The following is a 23,497-nucleotide window of genomic DNA, read 5'->3' on the forward strand; positions in this document are numbered from 1 at the left end:
GATCGGAAGCAGGCTCTGTGCTGACATCAGAGAGCCCAATGCAGGGCACAGACGAGCTGAGCTCAAGTGGACGCTCAACCCACTGAGCCACCCAGGCGCCCCGAGCGTGTTGTTTTAATCGCCCCTTGCTCCCTTCTCAGGCCACAGACCCACCGGAATGTGCGTCAGCATCTTGCCACCTGTGGAAGCTCCCAGTGACAGGCCCCACCCAACTTTTCCCCTCTTTGGGCAATTGCAGCTCCCATAAAATCTTCACTTTGGTTTCATAAGCCAAAAAAAGAGGTTCAAGTCCTCTTGGTCAAAGACATATCTTTAAAAATACACATCAGTGAAAAATGAACGGACTCAGTGACATTCACCTAAACCTGAGTTTTGGGGCTACTTATGGTTTTATTTGTTTGTAACTGTGTCTTACCACTGTACCTTGTCATTTCTCAGGTTTTCTTCCTGCATCGAAGGTCATGAATTCTGACGATTAGCCATTTCTCTTCCATGTCCTCCTCCAACTTTATGGTCTTTTCCTCTCTTATGCTCTTGCCATTTTCCTCCATTTTCCTTGACCTCGTGGTCATTGTTTCATCTATACGTTCATCAAATACCTAGCTGCATTTGGATAGCTCTTTAAAGGTGTCTGTTATAGGCAAAGCAAATGCTTCCATTTGTTACTGCACTTGGCCCAACAATTCTGTGAGGTTGGGATTGTTTGTCCCCATTCTGCCAAAGGGAAAACGGGAGCTTACCTGAGCTCACGCGGTCAGCAAGTTGTGGACCAGTACTTGAGCAGACTCTAAATGTCAGCCTTTTTTCCAGTACATTCGGTGCTTCTGTGGGAGTTGGTTGCTGGTTTCTGGACATGAATATGTTTGGAGGGAAAATCATTTCTTCTGACGTTGGTTGCTCCATTAACAACCCTGTGCCCTGAGGATGCTAGACGAATAGTAAAAGTAGTGAAGGTGATGGCTAAGTTATTGTGCCCTCTTTCCCTGGTTCCTTAGTTTCTTCCGTGCGGCCACGTTTCTCTCTTTGATACCACTCAAGTGTGGTCAAATGACCCAGAAATTCCAAAGGTCAGAATAAGCGATACATGGGTAGTCTGCTGGCCTAAATATTGAGAAAATCGTGGTCAGTTGTGTTGTTTCTTAATCAAAGTATCTTTTGTTAAGTGCGAATGAGTCTTATGTATGATAAGAAACATCTATCATTTTCTTAACTGTATTTTCAGTATTCTACTTCAGAAATGAATACTTGTATTTTCTATGATGATTCTGGTGACCTAAGGCAGGCTCAGCATCTGAACACCACCTTTTTGTTCCCAAACACATCAAAAGCCGAGGATGGGAAGGACTGTTGGGGAAGCTTCTAGTGCCCTCTGCCAATGTCTAATGCTTATAACCTCTTCTGTTTGAAGGGTCAACAGTTGAGTCCCTTTGTGATGACCTTGTCTCTGTGCTCACCGTTCTGTGTGAGAAGCTACAAGCCGCCATCAAGTAAGTGCCTTCAACACTGGTGTTCTTATTCATCGGTGGTCCGTTTCTGAGGTAACTTTGGTCTACAGAATCACTTCAGATTGCAGATTATAGGGACGATGGTTCCCCCCATTGGTATTCACCTGTCATTCCTGAGAAATCTATTCAGTGACTTTGGGCAAGCCCACATTACCAAAGACCATGACTGAAGGATATCATTTTCTCGTGAGAAATGGGCAAACAATAGCTTGCAAAGAAGAGTTGATCTCTCGAGCAAGTTGCTGAGTGAGAAGAATGTTGGCTGACAGGTAGTTGATGTGACAAAGCTAGTTGACGTAACCCGGTTGTGTGACTCTAAATAGTCTTATCACCCTGCGCTATGCTTTTCTCCTCTGTTAAAGGGCAAGGGTGCCCTGTATGGTCTTTCTGTATTTCTTCTAACATTTCCTGAGCCTGTGAGCTCACCTGCATATCTCTGAAAAGAACACATTGCTCTCATCTTTTTTTGCATGCCAGTTTAATCATTGATATTAGGTCATATAGATGGTATCCACGGCTCCAACTCTCCAGGCAGTAGGTTAATAAGTTAACTTATACATTTCTAGTAAAGCCAAATTGTAAAAGGATTAGACTTTCCAAGATGAGATGAAAAGTCTCTACCAGCTACATACATAGTTAATTGCAAACTCCCACAACACAGTAAGATTCTGAAATCCCCTTTGACTTATGAAAGACACTTTCACTTACTAGTAACTAGAATACTGGAGAATTCAAAGAACTTTTACTTAAAAATTTTTGTATATAGTAAAAAGTTGGGAGCTATAGTCTACTTGAAATATTAATGAGGTCTCTCACTTTGCTGGAAAAACTGCAGAAACTTATTGATTTGTTCATTTTTGTTTCTTTTCTAATAAACTCGGGATTTTTAAAAGCTAAACTTAGAATGACTCGTTGAGGTTTTTGCCTAGTGGTCTCTACATCAGTGTGTCCATCGTTCCTCTAGGTCACCTGGGCCTGCACGTATTTTAATGTTAATTAATTTATTTTTTTTAATTTTTTTAAATCTTTATTTTTGAGAGAGAGCAAGAGAGCATGAGCAGGGGAGGGGCAGAGACAGAAGGAGACACAGAATCCGAAGCAGGCTCCAGGCTCTGAGCTGTCAGCACAGAGCCCGACATGGGGCTCAAACTCACAAACTGTGAGATCGTGACCTGAACCGAAGTCAGACGCCTAACTGACTGAGCCACCCAGGCACCCCAATGTTAATTTATTTTTGACAGAGGATCTGAAGCGGGCTCTTTGCTGACGGCAGACAGCCTAATGCAATGCGGGGCTCAAGCTCACGAACCACAAGTTCATGACCTGAGCCGAAGTCAGATGCTTAGCTGACTGAGCCACCCAGGCGCCCCTGTACCTGCACATTTTGACCAAATTAAGCTCTCTTCATGTTAGGCACTTAAACAATGAAGAGATCTATTTAATCCATAGGTAATACAAGCCAAAAAGCAAAGCACTTCTTCCAGAGCCCCACCCTCAAGCCTTTCTCACCCTGGACTCTAGACAGCACATTATTTTTCCTCAGAAGGGATGGGTCTAACAGCAGATGGCATATGTAGATGGCTTCTCCTGTACTCTGCTCAGGTCCCCATCTTTCCTAACCACGGAGAGTTGGGGCAGGAGGCCTGAGGCTCAGATTGTTACCCTAACCTGAAGGCTCTAACACCAACTACCGTAACCCCATCTGTGAAGTCCCCATGTGACCCGATCACCTTGGGAGAGTTTCATGCTATGCCTATCCTTTATGATTTTAATCACCCTCCTTCACTCTTAACAGGGACCTGGCTGGGATAGGTTATATATTCATTCTACCTGTTTGTGACCATGGTTTAGATTTCTTCTAGTGCTCACTCCTCCCCACCCCTGCCTAGCTCCTCTCCCCCATAGCAGAGCCAGCTGTTATATCAGAGCTGGGATATGTTTCTCATTGGCTTGTTTTCTCCTAAAATACAATCACGTATGGTGTTTAACCACTATTGGCTCAACTACGTTATCTTTGGTGGTTTAGCTGGATAAAACCCTATTCTGCTCTTTACTAGCTCTTGGGCAGAGCTCTCAACTACCATAAGCTTATGTATCCTATAAAATAGTTAATATATTATTTACTATTAATTAATATATCATTTATTGTTTTCTTTTATGTAACATAATATTAGTAATATAAACTATATTAGGGTTTTTGTAATGATCAAATGAGAATATTTGCTTAAAAGAGAGTTGATGCCCAGTAGCCAAAAATTACCTCAGGTTAGCAGAATTAGGTTTATTACCTGTAATAATAAGGGAGTCTGTATACTATGCGGAGCCAATGGTATCCAGTCAAAGGATTTTAGGAGAGATTGCTATAGGATCAGAATCAGAGTTAGGTGATTTGGAGTAGGTTAAAGGAAATGAGGGTCTGTTCAAGGATTGAGTGCTGCCAGAAAGTAGGGGCAATCCTGGTATGGGGCATCTTAGTTTTTATCAAGCTGTTGGCGGAGGGGGGCAGATTGGAGCCAGCCAATGCCCTCACTGTAGAAGAAGCAAGAGTCACTCCTAGGGGAGGATGATATTTGGTCTTTTCTGTGTTTGTACAGACTTCTTTTTAAATCTTCATTCAAGCCTGTTTGTAGATTGGCTCTCATCTTATTCTGTCACCATCGTGGAGAATCTTCATCTGATATTAACATCCTATGAAGTTGTTTATGTTCACCAGGGGAACACCGCAGCTCACTGACAGCAACCAGGCGGTTTCCCGCTGTCAAAGATGCTGCTTCTCCTATCCCACCCACTTAGGTCTTAGCAGGAAATAAAACAAAGGCCATCAAAACTTTGAAAAATTTAAAGACTGTGTTCATTACTTTGCAGGCAAGGAAAAACAAATACGCTCAGCATTTTTTCCCTGAGTGGTTTGCTAAGGGAAGACTAAGGTTTTAAGTGCTAGAAAAGCTCGAGGTAGTTATGTCATTAATAATTAAAAAGTAACCACCAAGAAAAATCAGAACAAATCTGTAGATCTATAAATGATAGCTTTAAAACATACCATTGTTCACTGGTCAGCAAAGAGTCTTCAGCTGAGTCCAGTAAGGGCTTGAAGTTCATGGTTCTTTAAAACCTGGATGTCTAGGGGCGCCTGGGTGGCTCCGTAAATTAAGCATCCAACTTTAGCTCAGGTCATGATCTCATGGTTCATGGGTTCGGGCCCCGCACTGGGCTCTGTGCTGACAGCTCAGTGCCTGGAGCCTACTTCAGATTCTGTGTCTCCCTCTCTCTCTGTCCCTCTCCCACTCATACTCTGTCTCTCTCTCAAAAATAAATAAAACATTAAAAATTTTTTTAAAAAACCTGGATGTCTCTAACATCAGCCCTAGGGACCTCCATCTGTAGAGTGACCATATGACCTAGTTTATCTGGGGGAGTCCTAGGTTTTATCTGCTGTAATTATTATAGAGATTCAATATTGGTATTTTCTAGGAAGTATTGGGACAAATGGAATTTTTTATGGATAAATATTTGCAATATTTATAACATTCCATGACTTAAAGTGGACTTTCATTGGGAAAAGTAATTCATGTGACACATACATGTTTTTTCTAGGATTTCTCATTAGTCATTGGCTTAAAGATGGCTTTAGGCATGTCATTATGAAGCCTAACAGTTTTTATAGGATTCTCATAGTCTTGCTTGGTTTTTCAATGCATTTCCCCAGTCATCATTCTGCGTCTGGAGCCTGTTCACCGTGTTTGAGTATAGTCTTTCGCCTCATGATTCCATTACCCCAAGATGAGGGTTCTGTTGCCAAGGACGCCGGGGTGCCGCATGCTCAGTGCCGTGTAAACGGAAGACCTGTAAGGCCACCTGGTCAGATAGGACCATGCTCTTGGCTGCTTTCAGTCTGGTGGTTCTGTTTATTCTTCTTGTCAAGTTTTCACGCCTTTTACAATTTCTTCTGATTTTTCTCCCTCAACTCCTCTTATTTCTACTAGCTAAACTTCTTATTCTCCCACCTTCTAAATACCCTCTTCCTCCGAAATCACACTATGGCCACCACTTTCCCTCAACGACCATTTCCAAAATCAACGCCCGAATACCTTGCAGGGCTTTCGCTCTGTCAGGGTATGTATTCATGATATGTTCAGTCTCGGGGGAGGATTCACAAAACGCGTCCAGGTACACAGAACAACTCACATGTCTTGGAGATGTGTTATTCATAGAATTCTGTATTAGGCACGTCGAGTTACATGGTGCTTTTTAAATCCAAGAGTTTTTGGAAGGATAATTGGGCTCATAAAGATATGTATTCATTCTTTGCCTGTTGGTCTCCGACCAACCTCTCCCTACCCCCCTCTCTTCCCAGTACCGAGTGTCAGAGAGGGCTCTACACCAAAGCATTCTCAGAACCATTGAGGCAAGGCCAAGTGTTCGTATCATGCATTTAATTCCATTCTACTTCTCACACAATTACTTAATTCCCTCTCTCCTTTTTCTAACTAAATTTGAACCACCTCAAAGGGAGGTAAGGTCAAAATGACTGATAATTAAAAAAAAAAAAAAAAAAAAAATTAAGAACTCCGGAGATCAGAACATGCCGTCAGATTACCCTTGCAGGCGCCTTGCCGGGAAGGGTGGTTGCTCAGCTTTCACGGCCCACTGGCCCACTCACAGGAGTTGCTCCCCATGGATCTTGAGCCTGGGAAGAAATTCAGAGATGAGCAGCAAATGAAACCCAGCCAACACTCAACCTGCCAGCCATGAAATGCTCAAACAGAAGACCAGGCCAAGGGACCCACCACCCTCCTAAGTGGGCAGATTGTTCCTTGTGTGTTTTGAAAGAGTTGGCTGGTTTCTGGGCTTCTCTCTGCCTTGTGCTTTTCACATATTTGTGTGTCTACGGTCAGACAAATAAGAAACGCACACACTGTGCACACGCATATGTGTATCTAGCAAGGGGCATGTGTGGAATTTGCTTACATTTCAGACAGCTCCTTTAATGACGTGACTCACGTGAGGCACGGGCACCCGTTTTTCCAGACTGTCGCAGCCCACAGAAAAGCTGCCGCGTTCGGTCTCCAAGGAGACTCCCAGGCCAGTTACCTTGGCAACGCATCCTGTCTGTCATGGGGTCTGATTACTTGAGCTTGCGATATTGCTGTGGCACACTCTGTAGATGCTCACAGGAGCCTTGACTGTCCAGACAAGTCCTCCAAGACCCTTTCTGATCTGACCCCTGCCACCACTCGCGTCCTGCCTCTTGCTGATGGTATCTTCATTCTTCGCTCCAACCACAGACTACCACCACCCTCTCCCCTGTGCTCTACACACACCGTCTCCCCCATGCTGCCAGGCAAGACTCCTACTTGAACTTCAGGTCTCCGTGAAGATACCACTTCCTTTAGAAATTCTTTCTGGATCTTTCTAAGGATTCGATGCCACTCCTGTGCTCTCGTTAGAACCTTGTGTTTAAATCATTCACCTGTAGCACTTCCTCCACAGTGCTTTACCCACTTGTGTACTTGTCTCTCTAGTCTCTTGTCTCTCTAGTCTAGTCTAGACTCTAGAGAGTCTCTAGTCTCTTCTAATGAAGAATGCGCTCTTCCTGCCAGGAACGAGGTCTTGCTCAGAAGGGTTGGGAAGCGTGTGGGTGTAGGAGTATGGAAACCAAAAGTCCTCACCTGGCCCCAAAATGGCTAAGTATGTCTTGCCTTTCTTATTCTTCCTCCAACCACCACCTTCCTCTTGGCAAATGGTAATAAGTTTCGTGGAAACTCAGCCTTTACCCATCTCTTCTTCCCCGCTTAGGGGGTGTGATAGAGTACATCCAAACATGAGCGGAGTTCCCTTGTTCAGGATAATGGCATTAGTATTCGGATTACTCACTATCTGAATCATTGCACAGTTCTCTTTGGACAAGGAGATGATCAGAGTTTGCTGTAAAGGGCCGCATACTGCCTCTGCCTCTGCTCACTGTTCATTTCTGTTACTGTTTTATAACCTTTAAAACGTGAAAAGCATGTCTGGTTCATGAGGCCGCCATGGGCAGGATTTTGCCTTTGGCGTATAGCTCGCCAGCCAGCTTGATATCAATTTTGCAGAGACCGATCGCCAAGGTATCTAACACAGCGCTTAAACCAGGGACCCACGGGCCCCTCTCTTGCAATCCTTGCTCTTGGATCTGCGCAACCTTTCTCCCTTTGACAGTTGTGTGTGTATGTGACCTTCTGGAGTTTGCGACTGGTGCTAACTTCTCTTCCTTCCTGTCTCAGGGTTCTAGTCTGCCTGTCCCTGGTCTTGCCTTTCCCTGCCACCACCAGCCCACCCCCCGCCCCCCGCCACCATCCTGGGAGTTATATGAACTGAGGGCACGAAGCTTCTTTTTGGCATTTATTTACTTTATGTTATGAGAAAAGAGACACAACCAAAAGATTTTTCAAAGCAAGTTCCTCCTTTTTTTCTGACCATTCCCTTCCAGGATTCTAGGATTCTTAAATGAATTCTCTTCAAAGTATCATATGTCTGTAGTAAATATGTGCTTGAACATTAAATTCTTCCTGATTCCGGTTCTGATGTATGTTCTGACGTACCAGGGGTTTGGACTCCCAACGTATAACTTTGGAGGGGGATACAATTCAACCCATAATGCCGACCGCCCCGCCCCAAATTAAGACTTCTCTAATGCCTGCTATTTTTCCAAGCGTTTCCCACGCATCACCTTTTCAATTTTGCCCTTACCTGGCATGCGTCTGCACGCTGATTTTGTTCTTCCGTAGCGACCAGCAGCAGCTACAGCTCCTGTACTCCGAGTGCATCCTGTCCGTGCTCAGCAGCTCCTCCCCCTCCATGCACCTGCACAGAGGTTTCACAGACCTGATCTGGTGAGCACCCGTCCTCGCACCCCCCAACCCCAACTCGAGCGTTCTCCCCTTCTAGCTGTGCGTGTGGGTCCCCTCCCATGGCATCCGTGACCTACTGGTCATCTCGCCCGTGGGCACGTGCTTTAGAAAGCAGGGAAATTGTTTTGCTTGCATGCACTAGACCAGGATAGAGAGAAGCTTATGATTTTTTTTTTTAACAAAATAGGTCTCCAGGGCCCTCTTGCATTTTGTTGACACCACGGGATCATGAGACTCAGGAAGGAGGGGATTGTTTTCTAGGTTACCGGTCTATCCTAAAAGTATGCGAAGGCACCAGAAGGTTGCACAGGGGGGCAAGAGTGACTGAGTGTTATTCTTAGCCCTTCCGTGGTACATTCTCCATCTCAACGTGCAGACGAGTCACTTAATTATAGCCAGAGGTACACACAAGTGACAGGGCCCGCAGGCAGCCAGCTAGTTATTGTGGGTTCCGGGGCTTTTCCACAGGGAGGAAATCGAATGATGTGACAGTACCATGTGTCAGAATTTCAAATTAACTTCTGAAATTAGAAGTAGAAATAATTTTGTTATTTATAGTAAAATGAGTCACTCTGACGAAGCCATTTAGCATTTTGAGTCTGTTTCTTTACGTAAGACAGTTTCTTAATACTTCTCCTGGGATTTTCTTTAGTCAATTCTGCCTGGAGTTCCGAGAAAAAGTATTCTCTTCGTATTACCTAGAAGTGACGGAGACACGCGGAAAACTGAGGCAGGACATTAGCCAAAAAGAAGTGCAGTAAAGAACCCAACTCGTACTAGCCATTTTTGTGGCATCAGGGGTAAAATTTACAGTTTATCATTTTGGCTTGTCGCGGAACGGATGTTTCCTCCTGTGTCTTCCCAGGAAGAACCTTTGCCCTGCTCTCATCGTGATCCTGGGGAATCCAATTCATGACAAAACCATCACCTCCGCTCACAGCAGCAGCACCGGCTCGGGCGTCGAGTCGGACTCTGCATCTCCGGGAGTTTCCGACCACGGCCGGGGGTCGGGCTGCTCCTCCACGGCGCCAGCTCTGAGCGGGCCGGTGGCTCGGACCATTTACTACATCGCGGCCGAGCTGGTCCGGCTGGTGGGGTCGGTGGACTCCATGAAGCCCGTGCTCCAGTCCCTGTATCACCGGGTGCTGCTCTATCCGCCACCCCAGCACCGGGTGGAAGCCATCAAAATCATGAAAGAGGTAAGGAGGCCCCGAAGAACGCCACCGTGCTGGCCAGATGGCGGGAGGCGTTATCTGCACGTTGTGTCTTATACGCAGAAAGCACTCGGAAAATGTTTGCCAGGCACCTGCTCAAACTTGTTACTACGTGGTATCCAGTAACGGGCAGCATCTTTAGGACAGGGGCGTGTATCCATGTGTTGGGAGCCTGGGGAAGGAGCGGTCGATGGGTGCTCACCGATGCAAAGCCATTGATAACTCAAGCTGCAGGCATCTGACCGGGCCCCAGGCTGATTTCATCCCGTTCCCTTAGGTGCTGTTTGTGCAGCTATATGTGTTTATTCCCTTTTGCCAAAATTGGATTTCCAAGAGATTTTCTACTCATGTTGTATATTATCCAAAAACAAAACAAAACAAAACCATTACTAATCTCTGACTATTAAAAGGAATCCCTTTGCCTCATTCCTTCTTAGGCCTCATATCCCAAACATCATGACCCCTGTGAGAAGGTAAAGATTGTCCAGCTTGTAACAGCCATCCCCATGTGCTCCTTCATGGTTTTGAGGAGGAATGAGGGTTATTGTGAAGGTACTTCAAATAAGAATTTCTCTGCTGTCACTCAACCAAAAAGAAAAGAGATCCACATTTTTGTATTTGTGAACGTGTTCGTTGCCTTTGCTTTTGGTACCTACACCAAAACAACAAGAAACCCAGAGTAGCAAATTTCCCTTGTTGATGATTCATTTATTTAAAGTAATATTTGCTACTCATCAGTTTCTCAAAAGCTTAATTTAAAAAGCCTCTTGGTGTTGCTTTAACAAGATTTGATTGTAATGAACAATGGAAAGTTCTTAATATTTCTAGAAATGAAGGAGTGATTCAGATCTAATTGTGGTTACGAAAATCTATGAGCACACAATAATAACCTTTTAATCCTTACCTTCTCTAGGCCCAGCACTTCATATATATTATCTCTAATACTCTTGATAACTTTTGGATGTTGTATATCAACTTTACTAGTGAAAAATGTTATTTCTTTTCCCTATCACAGCTTCAGGCAATACAAACAAAGGGTCAGCTTTAATAACTGATCAGTCCCAGGTTGACGAACACAATACAGCTTTGGAGGCAAGTGAGACTAGACTAGTTTCTCACCACCAGCTTCCTTGGGGACCCAGCCCTACCCTTGTTAAGTTTATAAACAGGGGAGCAGAATGGGCTTTCTCTGAATAGGCAGATCTTCAAGGGGAAGAGAGAGGAAGAGGCTGGCTACTCATGTTCAGCTCCCGCTACATTCACCAGTGAGATCAGACTCCCCCTCCTCAATTAGGAGGAAGTGAGAGAGAGAGGAGAGAGGTCCAGAATTTTATTCCACTGAATATTCCTCCCCGTAGAGACACGATGCCAGAAAAAATGAATTTTCCCTCCCGCAAAGAAACTGAGGCTTCAGAGTCAAATGATTTGCGCAAGGTCCCAAGGAAAGAGAAAGGGTATACACCCCGGTCTGTCTGACCTGAATAAAACCCAAGGTCTTTTCCTACAGCGCACTTACTGCCGTACTTGACTTTGATACTGCAATGCAAATGATTCTAGGAGCCCCCCTTCCCCTGCTGGCTCAGCTACCCTCTTCTTAAGCCTCAGTTGAAGAGTCAGAGTTTGGATCCTCTCTCTGCCACTCCCCAGCTAGGTTATAGTAGCTAAAGCGTTTAACTCTGAGCCTACAGTTTTGTATCCGTGCCTAGTAGTAATATTCCAAAGGTTCAAAATGCCATACGGTTTGCATCGGTACTCTGCAAGCATAAAGGGCCAGACAGACATTTGGCATGCTTATTGCTTTCCTAAGGAAAAGAAAACACATGTGGAGGCTGGAACTCACTCTTCCTCATGACCTCCTGCCTAGAGTGGGGCTCTAATTGTAGCTCTGCTCTCCGCCGGCTGCCTGTTTCCTTCCTTTTGTCCTTCTGGACTTAGACTTCCCAATCACCACGGTTAACAGTTTCTTTTCGGGCTCTCATGGCTCCTGTTGCCTCTTCCATCAAGTCTGAATTCCTCTGCCCCGTTGCTAGACCCTTCTGTCGTCGTCCTCATTTCCCGTCATCACCCTCGTTCCACCTGACCGACCTTGCTCCGTTCAGCTCCCAGGCTCCTGCTTCCATTCAGACTCCCCTCCCGTCTCCCCATGGGCCATTCCACTTGATTGAAATGTGCCAGGCGCAGCTGGTACTGCATGTTACTTGATTTACAAACTTTCTTAGGAAGGTAACATTACTCCCAGTTTCTCGGTGGGGAGGCTGGGGCTCCATGAGTCGAAGTTACTTGCCCAAAGTCCTTCTGAGTAGCAGGGCCGCCCTATGAACCAGGATGTCCGAAGAACAGCTCTCTCTGCCGTCAAAACCCTCCTCCTTCACACTGCTGCCTCCCCAAACCACTACTTTTGCTCTTCTCTAAATTCCCTCATTTAGCAATTAATTGTACGTCCCATCCCACTGAACGTTTCCACATGGTGCAAACTTCTTCTCAAATACGTTTTTGTATCCGTTGCTCTCCTGTGTTCCCTCTCCCCACCCCCAACCCGGTATCCAACACTGCAGTGCTTGAATCCGAATAAGTGCTCGATAAATTTTGACTGAATGACAGATGGCCCTGAAGACACACTATCTTCAAAGACAGCGTTTTGTAAGCAGCAGCAACCTTTCTTTCCCACTCAGGGTTGACCGGCACTGGGGTTGTGGCTGCTTATGGTGGATCCACTTGATGAGTGAATGCTAAGTAAATACATTGCATACAGGGTCTGGAGGTGTCTACATGTATTTTACATGATCATTTCTTTACGACTGCAGAGGAAGTATGTTTTCCCCTTCTCATAGATTTTCTAGCTTCCCGAGATTATCTTACAGGGCAAGCCTGGAATTAGACACCAGCGCCTAAATAGCATGTCCAGACGGTGCTGCCCCATGGAGCACAGCAGACTGACGTGGGCCAGGTTATTGTGACAAGTGGGACCTCCGCTCGCTATGACAACCAATAATTGGGGGAGGTTGGTAACCTGGAAACCAAAATGTGCAGTCTGTGCACCCAAAGAAAACCACTGGGCACCCAGAATGTTTGCTTAGCCTATCGGAGTTTGAATTCTTGGTGTGTTATTTCCCTGTTCTCTTTGTAATTTGTCACTCTGCCATATGCGCTGTGCGCCCATTAATCAAAGACAGGACATTTTGTTTTTCGAAGCACATTCTCTTTCCTGTTTCCGCTTTCCCCCAGAATGAACAATGATCAATAGTACACCTTGCTTCCTTTTCTCTCTCCCATGGTCGGGCTTCAGAAGGAGTTCCCTAATCTTTAATCAGACCTTTGACATCCCAGCCACTTGACATCACATCCCTCATTCCCACCGCAAGAAGCTGGGATTAAACGTGTCTTGCTTTTCTTCAAGCAGTTGTTGAGGGTTCTTCAGAAGCGTAATCACTCAGTGCCCTTTCCCTCCAGATTTGGAAACAACTGAGAAATAAACACAAGATTAATGTGGGAATTAAATATTGTCATCTAATTTGTTACTGGTAAGGTTAGATTCAAGAATGTAATAAGATCCAAAAAGAAAGTGAGATTCCCCATAGCCATGCCCCTGAAATGGCTTACCTTTGTATCAAGGGATGGGAACAGCTAGAGGCACTTGGACCCCACCAGCTTCACTTGGATGCAGGCCTGGCAGGTAGCGTGAGAGAGAGTGGGGGCAAGGGGGGAGAAGAGGGAGGAGACTAGGCAGGTAGGAGAGGGAGAAGAGTGGGAGAGGAAGGAAAAAAAAGGGAGAGGAAAGGAAAGGGAGGGAAGCAGGGGGAGGGAAACTTGACTCTTTCAATGTCAAAAAAATAAGGGACGCTTGGGTGGCTCAGTTTAGTATTGGACTTGGGCTCAGGTCATGATCTCATAGCTCAGCTCCTGGGTTTGAGCCCCATGTTGGGCTCTGTGCTGACAGTTCAGAGCCTGGAATCTGCTTCAGATTGTGTGTCTCCCTCTCTTTCTCTGTCCCTCCCCCACTGGTCCTCTGACTCTCTCTCTCTCTCAAAAATAAACATTAAAAAAAAATTTCAAAAAAATAAAATGTCAGTACTCCCCAAAACAATCTACATATTCAATGCAATCTCTATCAAAATAATACCAGCATTCTTCACAGAACTAGAACAAACATTCCTAAACTTTATATGGAACCAGAAAAGACCCCGAATAACCAAAGCAATCTTGAAAAAGAAAACCAAAACAGGAGGCATCACAATTCCAGACTTCAAGCTGTATTAAAAAGCTGTCATCATCAAGACAGTATGGTACTGGCACAAAAACAGACTCAGATCAATGGAACAGAATAGAGAACTCAGAAATGGACCCACAAACATATGGCCAACTAATCTTTGACAAAGTGGGAAAGAATATCCAATGGGATAAGGACAGTCTTCTCAGCAAATGGTGTTGGGAAAACTGGACAGCGACATGCAGAAGAATGAACCTGGACCGCTCTCTTATACCACACACAAAAATAAACTCAAAATGGATGAAAGACCTAAATGTAAGACAGGAAGCCATCAAAATCCTAGAGGAGAAAACAGGCAACAACCTCTTTGATCTTGACCACAGAAACTTCTTACTTGACATGTCTCCAGAGGCAAGGGAAACAAAAGCAAAAATGAACTATTGGGACTTACATCAAGATAAAAAGCTTCTGCACAGCAAAGGAAACAACAAAACTAAAAGGCAATGGGAGAAGATATTTGCAAATGACGTATCAGATAAAGGGTAAGTATCCAAAATCTATAAAGAACTTACCGAACTCAACACCGAAAAAACAAATAATCCAGGGAAGAAATGGGCAAAAGACATAAACAGTTTTCCAAAGAAGACATGGCTAACAGACACCTGAAAAAATGCTCAACATCCCTCATCATTAGGGAAATACAAATCAAAACCACAAGGAGATGCCACCTCACACCTGTCAGAATGGCTAAAATTAACAACTCAGGCAACGACAGATGTTGGTGAGGATGCAGAGAAAGGGGAACCCTTTTGCGCTGTTGGTGGGAGAGCAGACTGGTGCAGCCGCTCTGGAAAACAGTATGGAGGTTCCTCAAAAAATTAAAGATAGAACTACCCTGTGACCCAGCAATTGCACTACTAGGTATTTATCCAAAGGATACCAAAATGCGGATTTGAAGGGACACGTGCATCCCAATGTTTATAGCAGCACTATCAACAATAGCCAAAGTATGGAAAGAGCCCAAATGTCCATCGACTGATGAATGGATAAAGATGTGGTACATATATTTAATGGAATATTACTCGATCAAAAAGAATGAGATCTTGCCATTTGCAACAATGTGGGTGGAACTAGAGTGTATTATGCTAAGTGAAATAAGTCAGAGAAAGACAAATATCATATGATTTCACTCATATGTGGAATTTAAGATACCAAACAGATGAACATAAGGAAAGGGAAGCAAAAATAATACAAAACGGAGAGGGAACAAACCATAAGAAAGAACAAACTGAGGGTTGCTGGCAGGGTTGGGGGAAAGGCTAAATGGGCGAGGGACATTAAGGAGGACCCTGGTTGGGATGAGCACTGGGTATTTTTTGTAAGTGATGAATCATTAAATTCTGTTCCTGAAAAAAAGGTAAATATATTTTGATTAAAAAAAATAAAATGTGTAGAGAAAAGTGGAAGCTTCATTTCTTTGCCTCCAAGAGAGTAGAAGTTCCCAATTTCTGGGGTCCAAAAGAAATGTAGAAGGGGAGAGGGAAAGAGAAGTGCCCCTTAAGATACAATTTTTTCTACTTAATATACCTTTTCCCATGAGTGTAAATCACTTTGAAAATAATGGACATAGTGATTGAAAGTCTTTTCCAATGCACTTAACCCAATCTTTTCCTGAATTAGCCTCAAAATAAAATTTTGTTTAAAGACAGCTAACACATGGAAATAATAACTAATTAAACTGAACAGTAATGAAAATTCTCTATGTGAAAACTTGTAGGATGTAGCCAAAGCACTATATACAAGGGCATTGATAGCTTAAAATGCTTATATTGAAAGTTAGGAAGCCTACAATTAATATTCTAATTCTCCAAGTTAGAGAGTTGGGAAAAGAAGAGAAGATTTAATTCAAAGAAAGTAGAAAAGAGGAAAAATAAAGAAGATAAAAGCAGAAAGTAATGTGATAAAAAGCAAATATAGTGGATCACTAAAATGAAAAATATCAGGGCTCTAAAAAAACTGAGGAAATTGAAAAACTCTTGATAAAAGCAATCACAAAATCCCAGAATAGGTAAAAACAACTAAATAGAAATAAGAATGAAAACACACTTGGAACTATAAATGTTAGGAACGTTAAAGAAATCAAGGTCTAATAAGGCCACTGATGCCAGTAAATTTGAAAATTTAGATAAAATAGATAAATCCCTGGGAAATAACATAGCCTTTAACAAGCTGAGAAATTGAGGACCTAAATAGTTCTAGAAACTTTTAAAAAATTGAATCAGTAGTTAAAAATCGTTCCATAAAAAAAATAAATAAATAAAAATAAATTTCAAAAAATTAAAAAAAAAAATCACTGGCCCCATACAACTTTAAAAACAAGTTATACCAACAGTTAAGGAATGGATAGTTCCAATAATATGTGAACTTTTCCAAGGAATAGAATGAGGGAATACTCTTCAACCCATGTGATTTTTTAATTTTTTAAAAGTTGTTTTACCTTTTGATCCCCTTCATCCATTTTTTCCATCCCCCCACCCCTCACCTCTGACAACCACCAATCAATTTTCTGTAACTATGAGCGTGATCTTTTGTTTATTTTTTTGTTTGTTTTTCAGGATTCTACCTATATGAGATATTATACAATATTTGTCTTTCTTTGTCTGACTTGTTTCACTTAGCTTAATACCCTCTAGTTTCATCAATGTTACCACAAATGGCAAGATTTCATTCTTTTTTATGGCTGAATAGTATTTCTCTGTGTGGCGGGGGCGGGTATGCAACATCTTCTTTGGATTATCCACTTATCCTTTGAGAGATACTTAGGTTGTTTCCATATTTTGGCTATTGTAAATAATGCTGCAATAACCATGGGGGTACATGTATCTTTTTTGAATTTGTGTTTTCATTTTCTTCAGATAAATATCCAGAAGTGTAATCGATGGATTGTATGGCAGTCTATTTTAATTTTTTGAGGAACTTCCATACTGTTTACCATAGGGGCTGTACCAATTTACATTCCCACCAGCTATGCACAAGGATTCTTTTTTCTCCACATCCTTGCCAACACTTGTTTTTTCTAGTCTTTTTTTTAAGTTTATTTATTGAGTGAGAGAACACATGCATGAGTGGGAGAGAGGCAGAGAGAGAGAGGGGGGGAGGGAGAGAATCCCAAGCAGGCTCCATGCTATCAGCACAGATCCCGATGAGGGGTTTGATCCTGTGAACCATGAGATCATGACCTGAACTAAAACCAAGACTCAGATACTTAACTGATTGAACCACCTAGGCACCCCTAGTCTTTTTGATAATAGCCATTCTAACAGGTCTGAGGTAGTATCTCATTGAGGTTTTGATTTGTATTTCCCAGGTGATGATTGATGTTGAATATCTTTTCATATGTCCACTGGCCATCTGTATGTCTTCTTTGGAGAAATGTCTACTCAAGTCCTTTACCCAGTTTTAAAATTGGATTGTTTGGGTTTTTTTTATCTTTTTATTGAGTGATAGGAGTTCTTTCTGTATTTTGGATATTAACCCCTTATCAGATACGTGACTTGCAAATACTTTCAGTATGTGGCCTTTTCATTTTGTTGATGGTTTCCTTTGCTGTGCAGAAGATTTTCAGTGTGTTGTGGTCCCACATGATTATTTTTGCTTTTGTTGTTTTTTCTTGGTATCAGATTTTATTTATTTTTTATTTTTTTTTATTTTTTTTTTTAACGTTTATTCATTTTTGAGACAGAGAGAGAGCATGAACGGGGGAGTGTCAGAGAGAGGGAGACACAGAATCTGAAACAGGCTTCAGGCTCTGAGCTGTCAGCACAGAGCCCGACACGGGGCTCGAACTCACGGACTGCAAGCTCATGACCTGAGCTGAAGTCGGCCGCTTAACCGACTGAGCCACCCAGGCGCCCCTGGTATCAGATTTTAAAAATCATCTGCAAGACTCATGTCAAGGAGCTTACTGCCTATGTTTTCTTCTAAGAGTTTTATGGTCTCAAGGCCTACATCCAAGCCTTCAATCCATCTTGAGTTAATTTTTGTGTGTGGTGGAAGACAGTTGTCTATTTTCATTCTTTTGCTTGTGGCTGTCCAGCATTCCAAGCACCATTTGTTGAAGGGATTGTCCTTTTCCTATTGTATATTCTTGCCTCCTTTGTTATATATTAATTGATATATACGTATAGACTTATTTCTAGGCTTTCTATTCTGTTCTTTTTGATCTATGCGTCCGTTTTTATGCCAGTGCCATAATGTTTTAATTACCATAGCTTTGTAATAAAGTTTGAATCAGGGAGTGTGATGGCTCCTGTTTTTCTCTTTCTCAAGATTGCTTTGGCTATTCCAGGTCTTCTATGGTTCCATACAAATTTCAGGATTGTTTGTTCTGTTTCCATGAAAAATGCCATTGGAAATTTGGTAGAGATTGCATTGAATCTGTAGATTGCTTTGGGTAGTAAGGGCATTTTAACAATATTAATTCTTTGAATCCATGAGCACAGAACATCCTTCCATTTATTTGTGTCATCTTCAATTTATTTTATTAATGTCTTATAGTTTTCAGTATACTGGTCTTTCACCTCCTTGGTTAAATTTATTCTTAGGCATTTCCTTATTTTTTAATGCCTCATAAATAGGAGTATTTTCTTGATTTCTCTTTCTGATAGTTCATTAGTGTATGGAAATGCAACAGATTTTTTTTATATGGTGATTTTGTATCCTGCAAATTCTCTGAATTCATTTGTTAGTTCTAACAGTTTTTTAAGAGTCTGTAGGGTTTTCTATATATAATATCATGCCATCTGCAAATAGTGACAGTTTTATTTCTTCCTTTCCAGTTTGGATGCCTTTTACTTCTTTTTCTTGCCTGATTGCTGTAGCTGGGACTGACGATACTATGTTGAATAAAAGTGGCAAGATTGGCATCCTTGTCTTGTTCCTGATCTTAGAGGGAAAACTTTTGGCTTTTTACTGTTGAATAGGATGCTATTTGTAATATATGGCCTTTATTATGTTGAGATACATTCTGTCTCCACCCACCTTTTTGAGAGTTTTTATCATAAGTGGATGTGGAATTTTGTCAAATGCTTTTTCTGCATCAATTGAAATTATCTTCTCATTTTGTCCTTCATTTTGTTAACGTTGTGAATCACTTGACTAATTTGTGGCTCAGTCACTTGAACCGTCTTTGCATCCCTAGAATAAATCCCACTTGATTATGGTATATGATCCTCTTAATACGTTGTTGAATTTAGTTTGATCACATTTTATTGAGAATTTTTGCATCTATGTTCATCAGAGATGTTGACCTCTCATTTTCTCTTCTTGTGGTGTCCTTGTCAAGTTTTAGTATCAGGGTAATGGTAGCCTCATAAAATGAGTTTGAAAGAGTCCCCTCCTGGGGCGCCTGGGTGGCTTAGTCGGTTAAGCGTCCAACTTCAGTTCAGGTCACAGTCTCATAGCTAGTGAGTTCGAGCCCTGCATTGGGCTATGTGCTGACAGCTAGGAGCCTGGAGCCTGCTTTGGATTCTGTGTCTTCCTCCCTCCCGGCTCCTCTCCTGCTCATGCTCTCTCAAAAATACATAAACACTAAAAAAAAAAAAAAAAATTAGAAAAGAATCCCCTCCTTTTCTGCTTTTTGGAAGAGTTTGAGAAGGATTGATATTAATCCCTTGAATGTTTGGTAGGATTCACTGGTTAAGTCATCTGGTCTTGGACTTTTGTTAGTTGGAGGTTTTTGATTACTGATTCAATCTCCTTACCAGTAATTGATCTATTCAGATATTCTATTCCTTCATGATTCAGTCTCGGTAGGTCATATATTTCTAGAAATGTATTCTTTTCTTCTAGGTTGTCCAATTTGTTGACATATCATTTTTTTTTAATTTTTTTTTAACGTTTATTTATTTTTGAGACAGAGAGAGACAGAGCATGAACAAGGGAGGGGCAGAGAGAGAGGGAGACACAGAATCTGAAACAGGCTCCAGGCTCTGAGCGGTCAGCACAGAGCCTGACGCGGGGCTCGAACCCACGGACCGTGAGATCATGACCCGAGCCGAAGTCGGACGCTTAACCGACCGAGCCACCCAGGCGCCCCTGACATATCATTTTTATAAGAGTCTCTTGGAGTCTTTTGTATTTCTGTGGTATCAGTTGTACACCTCTTTCATTTCTGATTTTATTTAAATCTTCCAGTTTTTTTTCCTGGTGAGTCTAATAAAAGTGTGTCAATTTTATCTTTCCAAAGAATCGACTTTTAGTTTAATTGATCTTTTCTGTTGTTTTTTAGTCTCTATTTCATTTATGTCTGCTGTAATCTTTCTTATTTACTTACTTCTACTAACTTTAGGCTTCACCTGTTCTTTTTCTAGTTCCTTAAAGTGTAACATTACATTATTTGTTTGAGACTCTTCTTATTTTTTTGAGGTAGGCATTTACTGCTTTAAATTTTTCTCTTGAAACTGCTTTTTCTGCATCCCATAAATGTGGGGGTGTTATATTTCCATTTTTGTTTGTCTCAAGGTCTTTTTTAATTTCTCTTTTCGTTTCTTCTTTGACCCGTTAGTTGTTTGGTAGCATGTTGTTTAAAATTCACATATTTGTGAATTTCCCAGTTTTCCTCATGTAATTAATTTCTAGTTTCATGCCAATGTGGTCAGAAAAGACTCCTGATATGATTTCAGTTCTCTTAAATTTAAGACTCGTTTTGGGCTCTCCCATATGATCTATTCTGAAGAATGTTCCAGGTATGCTTGATCAATCCAGTTTGCAGCTAGCCGGCTCCGATAGCAAAGTGAGACAAAGAGAGTAGAGGGAAGTTAAATTAGAGGCCATTCTCACTAAAGAACGTAGATACAAGTGCTTTATTGTTCTGTGCTATAAAAGTTTTTGAAACGACCCCTTAGAGAATTTGCTTTGTCTAAGCCAGTCCTGAACTGAGGACCTGGGAACCCTATGTGTGTTCTGTGACAAGATGGATACTTAGATCAGTTCTATTAAGATTTGTAATTCCAAACAGTTGTGGGGTTTTTTTCGAGTGTGTCAATCAATAGAGAGCATACATGTCTCTTTGAACTCACAATTTTAAGACCTTGTGCTTTTTTACGGTGTTCACTTTACTGTTATTTTTTTTCCCCCTTTTCTTAAAGCTACTTGGGAGCCCACAGCGCCTCTGTGATTTGGCAGGACCCGGCTCCACTGAACCAGAATCCAGAAAAAGATCAATTTCAAAACGAAAGTCTCATCTGGATCTTCTCAAACTGTATGATACATTCCCCTTTTCCACCTACTATTGCTTGGCGAGCGATGCTTCTCTGAATACACTTGACCTTGCTTTTAAGTCCCTGAAATTTTTATGAATCTGCCTTATGTGGAATGTTATTGTTCAATAATGTCCCCGCAAGCTATATGAGAAGTCTTATCTCAATGTATTACAATCCTGTAGCTTTCCATATTGTCATACTTAAAGTAAACGCAATGTACAGAATGAAATGTACAAAAATTATCCATTGGGGTTACGTTGGGGAAAAACGTTTTGAATTCCAGCACTATAGCTATAAGATTCCTTTACTTGTCGCTTCCCTAGAAAACTGAACATCATCTAATTTGCAGTTGTTGTATTCACCTGCACCTGTTCCGGAATATATTGGTCTTATAGAGGATGTCCTCATTATCATAGAGCCATTATAACTGTTTGCTTTCGGGGGAAAAAAAAAAAAACAACGAACATAATCCAAAAGTGAGATTATGCAGTGCCTGTCCTTGTGGAGATCACAAACTCCCATCCGGAATTTTTGTGCGTCTCCAAATAAACCAGCCAACCAAGAGTCAGTGTGATTCAAGGTGGGCCACTTCACCTGGAGGTTTTCCTCTGCCAGCCGGAGCATGTTTGTTTCATTTTACTTTTTGCCCAGACCATTTCACTTCATGTAGAGCAGAGGATCTGTTTTGCATACTGCCCTGCTCACCAGACTTCACCCGCCTTGTTCCTTCTGGAGCATTCTCCCACGTTGCCTATGCTGATGTTGTTTTCTCCCTCGAACCCTTAGCATCATGGATGGCATGACCGAAGCGTGCATCAAGGGCGGCATCGAGGCGTGCTATGCGGCCGTGTCCTGCGTCTGCACCTTGCTCGGGGCCTTGGACGAGCTGAGCCAGGGCAAGGGCTTGAGCGAAGGCCAGGTGCAGCTGCTCCTGCTGCGCCTGGAGGAGCTCAAGGACGGGGCCGAGTGGAGCCGGGACTCCATGGAGATCAACGAGGCCGACTTCCGCTGGCAGCGGCGCGTCCTGTCCTCCGAGCACACGCCGTGGGAGGCGGGGAACGAGAGGAGCCCGGACATCAGCATCAGTGTGACCACGGACACGGGCCAGACCACCCTGGAGGGCGAGCTGGGCCAGACCACGCCCGAGGACCGCTCCGACAACCACAGGCACAGCCTCAGGTCGCCGGCGCAGCCGGAGAGCAGGGAGACGCTGAGCAAGGTGCCGGAGCCCGAGGCGGTCGACCAACCAGACGTGGTCCAGAGGAGCCACACGGTGGCTTACCCCGACATAACGAACTTCCTGTCGGTGGACTGCAGGATGAGGTCCTACGGCTCCCGGTACAGCGAGAGCAATTTCAGCGTAGACGACCAAGACCTCTCGCGGACCGAGTTCGACTCCTGCGACCAGTACTCGATGGCGGCAGAGAAGGACTCGGGCAGGTCCGACGTGTCGGACATCGGGTCGGACAACGGCTCCCTGGCCGACGAAGAGCAGACCCCTCGGGACTGCCTGGGCCACAGGTCCCTGCGGACTGCCGCTCTGTCCCTGAAACTGTTGAAGAACCAGGAGGCGGACCAGCACAGCGCCAGGCTGTTCCTGCAGGCCCTGGAGAGCCTCCTGCCCCGCCTGCTGGCTCTGCCCAGCGTGGAGGAGGTGGACTCGGCCCTCCAGAACTTCGCCTCCACCTTCTGCTCAGGTTCGTGCAACAGGCTCCTGCCACAGTGGGTAAGCGTATTCAGAGCGTTCGGCCTGGCTGGGAAATTGCCATCCTGCCTTAGGTTCAGGTGCCCAGAGCGTCTTAACGGCTCTTGGGGTTTCTTGTATTGGAAGAGAGCAAAGGAACGTAAGACGCACGGGTGATGGTTTGTTTGAATCTAGGCAGTGGATGGCTGGAATATTCGGAGGTTGATAGATGTACGTGGTGCAGAGCAACGAATAAGAGGTGACTGCATTCTAGAAAGCTGCTGCTGACTGAGACAAAATGACAATCTCTGACTCTCAGAACATCGAGTTCTTAGCATGCTTCTACACCTTAGTGTCTAAAAATCATGAAGTGGGGCACCTGGGTGGCTCAGTGGGGTAAGCATCCGACTTCAGCTCAGGTCACCGTCTCATGGTTTGTGAGTTCAAGCCCCGCGTCAGGCTCTGTTCTGACAGCTCGGAACCTAGAACCTGGAACCTGCTTCAGACTCTGTGTCTCCCTCCCTCCCTCTCTCTCTCTCTCTGCCCCTCCCCTGCTTATGCTCTTTCCCTGCTCTCTGTCTCTCTCTGTCTCGCTCTCAAAAATAAACAAACATTTAAAAATCACAAAGCAATGCACTTTTGGTATATCAATTTGTAAATTTATTATTTATTTATTTTGAAAGAGCAAGAGTGCAAGCGGGAGAGGGACAGAGAGAGAGAGAGAGAGAGAGAGAGAGA

General features: G+C 43.3%; 1 protein-coding gene across 1 annotated transcript in view; it reads left to right on the forward strand.

Moving 5' to 3' along the window:
- The window catches only part of ARFGEF3 (ARFGEF family member 3), a 134,078-nt gene that overhangs the window by 84,063 nt on the left and 26,518 nt on the right, over positions 1-23,497 (forward strand). The window contains exons 8-12 of the mRNA XM_049654664.1: positions 1,409-1,487; positions 8,270-8,374; positions 9,258-9,591; positions 20,962-21,074; positions 21,862-22,801. Of these exons, the coding sequence (XP_049510621.1) occupies positions 1,409-1,487; positions 8,270-8,374; positions 9,258-9,591; positions 20,962-21,074; positions 21,862-22,801 (1,571 nt within the window). The remainder of the gene's footprint in view (positions 1-1,408; positions 1,488-8,269; positions 8,375-9,257; positions 9,592-20,961; positions 21,075-21,861; positions 22,802-23,497) is intronic.

Source organism: Panthera uncia (assembly GCF_023721935.1).
Source record: "Panthera uncia isolate 11264 chromosome B2 unlocalized genomic scaffold, Puncia_PCG_1.0 HiC_scaffold_24, whole genome shotgun sequence".
NCBI classification, from domain to species: Eukaryota; Metazoa; Chordata; class Mammalia; order Carnivora; family Felidae; genus Panthera; species Panthera uncia.